At 45.7% G+C, this 3881-nt stretch overlaps 1 protein-coding gene across 1 annotated transcript; it reads left to right on the top strand.

The window, feature by feature from the left end:
- The first annotated feature begins 2275 nt into the window (after window positions 1-2275).
- On the top strand, window positions 2276-3315 carry TEDDM1 (transmembrane epididymal protein 1). Its single transcript, XM_024758841.1, is given in 1 exon segment — window positions 2276-3315. A coding segment is annotated over 1 exon segment (960 nt). The 3' UTR covers window positions 3236-3315.
- The last annotated feature ends 566 nt before the right edge of the window (window positions 3316-3881 follow it).

Here is a 3881-nt window from a genome sequence, read left to right on the forward strand (position 1 = left end):
AAGATAAACATGTTCACTTCTGTGCAACCATATTCATGCCCTTTTATTTTCACTTTAATAGAAAGTTAAGTTCAACACTCAGCTTTTTTTAGATGAGGGGTATGACATGCAGCAAATCAAGGGGAACTGGAGTGAGAAGGCAGATTTCTGACTTCCATCGATGCATTTTCCATTCTTCATGCTGCTTTCTTAGAACTGTGTTTCTACACCTCAGTGGTAAAAATGGTCACCTCCAGATTATGAAATTAGATGATTTGTAACGTTCTTCTTTTTGCTGATGCATTTTATCTGACTTTTCTATAACGACTGTATATTAATTGAATAAGAATACTTAATTTTAAAATTTAAAGTTAGAAAATTCCCCCAGAAAGATGAATTAAGTTTTGCTTTTCTAATTTCCCTTCACACTCAAATCCCTAGCCCCACCAAACCTCTAAATAGCAAGAAGAAATGTGAATTATTGTCATCCTCAAGGTCAGAAAGAGATTTAACTTTTTCTGGAATTAAGTGGACTTGCGGAAGTGTAGGTAGCTGGGTAGGTGTGAGGTCTCAGAGGCAGTGCTGTGACCTGTGTGTAAGTTCTCCTCCTCTTCACTAGGGGCACTGTCAGCATACAGGTGCTGCCTCTCTGCCCCACAGCATTACTTGTACCGTAAGGACAGATGATTATGCAGAAAACTGTGATGTCAGTACCATTCACGTTGAGCAGTGAACTTCTCCCCTCAGCATTATTATAACCCCCAGAGAAATTCCTATTCCATGTACCTTCCACAGTAAACCCAGAACCACTATGAGCTTCACATTATCTGTACTTTGTTCTTCACCATCCTCTCTGCCTTACACTCAGCTGGCTGTTACCCAATACCTAGGACTCTGTCTTCTGAGGTGCATTAGACACTAGCGGAGTCATAGATAAATGAAGCTGATGGGCTAATTCACATTAGAATCCAAATGGCCAACACTAGCTCACTGGAGTCACTCCTCTCAACGGTATCTACATTTTAGGGATTACACCTTAATCCCTTGCATCAGTTAGGGATAGATGGGAATATGGATTTCTTATGGATATTAGACCTTACACATTTGTAGTGAGGAAGTCTATGGAAGGCTCTTGCCTTTCTGTGTGATGGGGTGGAGGCCATTTCAGCTCAAATTGGCAGCAGTCAGGAAGAAGTACATTACACGAAGTTGTGGAAGAGTAAGGACAAACTGCAGCTTACGAAGATAGACTGAAGCCTCTGTCTTCCTCTCATCACCTCATACTTCAGTGGCAGGTGGCCTGCAGAAGCAGCTGGTGCCCTTCGCACAAAGAGAAGCTGAGGGAGCTGTAGGCCTGGCTGTCCATGCCAAGGAGTTGAGCCAGCAGATCAGTAACTGAACGCGTGACCTGCAGTGGCGCCTGGTACCCTACACCTTCAGAGTGTCTTAGGTTGCTTCATTTCCATCTTTAGGTTCTCTTGTAAACTTCTCTTGCAGCCAACTCAATCTGGAATCATAGAGGGAAGGTAACTCTAGGAAACATGGCTCAAGCTTAGTTAGGTTGACACAGTACAAAATACCCACTGTTCCTGAAATCAGTATCAAAAGTTAGCTTTTCAGATCCATTTACTGGCCAGTAGAAATGCTGAAGTGGGGAGACAAAGGTGGGGGGGTGAAAAGATAAGGGGAGGAGAGGAAGGGACCTTTCTCGGTGATCCTCAGAACGTGTCTATAAAAGAAGAAAAGCCAGATAGGTACGAAACATGCTCATATATCCAAATGTTTTTAAATATATGTGTCCAGAAAGAAAACTTTGTAATCAGGCCAAAGTTATGTCTGAGAGATACCAAAGGAAACCTGAGGATTTGTGAGTGCCCAGGCTTCCTCTGGAGACCATGGCAACCCCTAACCCCATCCCATGCTTCTGTGCCCTTCTCTGAATGCTGGGCAGTACCAGGGGAAGGAAGCCATAGGAGAAAGGGACAAGTATGACCAGAAGCGCCCCAAGGGCCCTAGAGGCCCCTAAAGGCACATTCACCAGCTGTCTTCTTTGGCTGAAGCCAGTTAGTCCCCAACGTCCCAGAATGGAATGGAGCAATGAGGCTTTACACCACCAAAGTCGTAGGCTTGTTTCAAGAAGCATTTCCTCTCTGTGGGGGAGCAGTGGGTGGGGCGAAATGATAAAAGTTGGTGGAAGGCAATTCCTTCCAAAGCCCAGATCTTGAAGTGGCCCCAGAAGGTGTGGACGTGCCTTGGTTTTACTCTTCTCACCTTCTTTAGAGGGATTTCTAGTTCAATGGGAACCTTTATCGGTCATGCGTACCCAGGGCTGTTTCTACTCTCATATGGACTGTATCAAGCAGTAGTGGTCTCCAAAGCTGTGATATTCAGTGACTCTTTCCTGTATCCTTCATCACCTCCCAGGAATAAGGGGAGATGGGCCAGGCTGTGGAAAATATCCTACGGTGGTTTGCTGAAGACGCTGGCTGGCTCCGGCTTGTGAGTGTATGAGATAAGCTGCATGAAGAGAGGGCTGATACTGATGAACGGGCAGCTGCCCCTGAGAGTTATGTACGCCAAAGAGTGGCAGCACGTCACCATGTACATCCTTCTCACCCTCAACGGCTGTGTAGAGGTCGTGAGCAAGAACTTGCTGCCTCAGCACTGTGTGCCCCTAGAAGAAGGGACCTTGGTGCTGACTTTCTATGTGCTCCTGCTGTTGCTGGTGTCACATGTTCAGGACTCAGCAGGGGTGGAGCTGCAGGTTCACTCTGTGCTCATCTTGGTGGTGTTGCTGCTGATGCTGGTGTTGACCGTACAGCTGTGGGTTCCCGACACGTTTCAACTCTCAGTGATCGAGACCTTTCTGTTTCAGATCATGGGCTTCTGGCTGGTACAGGCCGGCTTCATTCTGTACAAACCAGGCACCGGCTACCCGGGGCAGGATGATGACATCATTGACATCATGTTTGTCCCCACCTTCTTCTGCTGGCATGTGATGATCGATGCTTTGTGCCTGTTGGGAATCTATGGTGTCTCTTCCTTTTGGCATTGTTGTTACCTTCCCAGCTGGAAGCTAACAGGGTCCAGAGAAGCTCCATGTTACACGACCACCGTGGGACCTCTCTACAAATTGTTGCGGGAAGGGGATCAATCAGAGTCTGACAGACTCTCAGCCTCTAGCTGGGTCTTAAATGTCTGGGCTCAGATCCTAGTGAGGGCTGAGGATAACAACTGTTGTGACCAAGTTTTCTGATCCCTGCTATTTTCCCTTAATTCTTGGTCCGTAGACTCTTTCCAATTACCTTTGTTGGGGGAACCCCTTTTTTGTCTACCTCTCATACACACTGATGTCAGATGATGAAAAAGCACAGGTGCTGCCAGCTGCCCATTTCTAGTCATTTGAGGCCTAATTTTATAATGATAAACCTCAAGTAATCAATTGATATCCCCCACACAATATCTCTAAAATATCCAGTGTAGGTAATAAACTTGCATGCTATTGATTTACTATAGTATTTGAGATGTAACAGAGAAGCCCTCCCCTTGAAGGCCAGCCAAGAAAAGAATTCTCAAACACTCTTAAGGTTGGGGGGAGAAATTTGCAATTCTCACAAAATTCCACCAGAGGGCACTATATTCACATCACCCCAGCCAAGCCTCTAACTCTCCAACCCAGTAAAAAGTCTCCTAAGAACCGGTTCAAAAAAAGTGGGGGGAGGGGAAAGGAGGTCAGGAAAAATATAGAGCCAAGTTTACGTATTGTCCAAATATCCAGAAAATGTACCCAAGCGCTGTTTGCTTCCCGCTAATATTTGGCGTGGAAATGTGAAATAAACAAGGATTCAAATCAACTAATGGGATAGGAGTGAGGGAGGATGAGCTGTGGATCCAGTTGAGGA

Source organism: Neophocaena asiaeorientalis, unplaced genomic scaffold (assembly GCF_003031525.2).
Source record: "Neophocaena asiaeorientalis asiaeorientalis breed wild unplaced genomic scaffold, Neophocaena_asiaeorientalis_V1.1 scaffold270, whole genome shotgun sequence".
NCBI classification, from domain to species: Eukaryota; Metazoa; Chordata; class Mammalia; order Artiodactyla; family Phocoenidae; genus Neophocaena; species Neophocaena asiaeorientalis.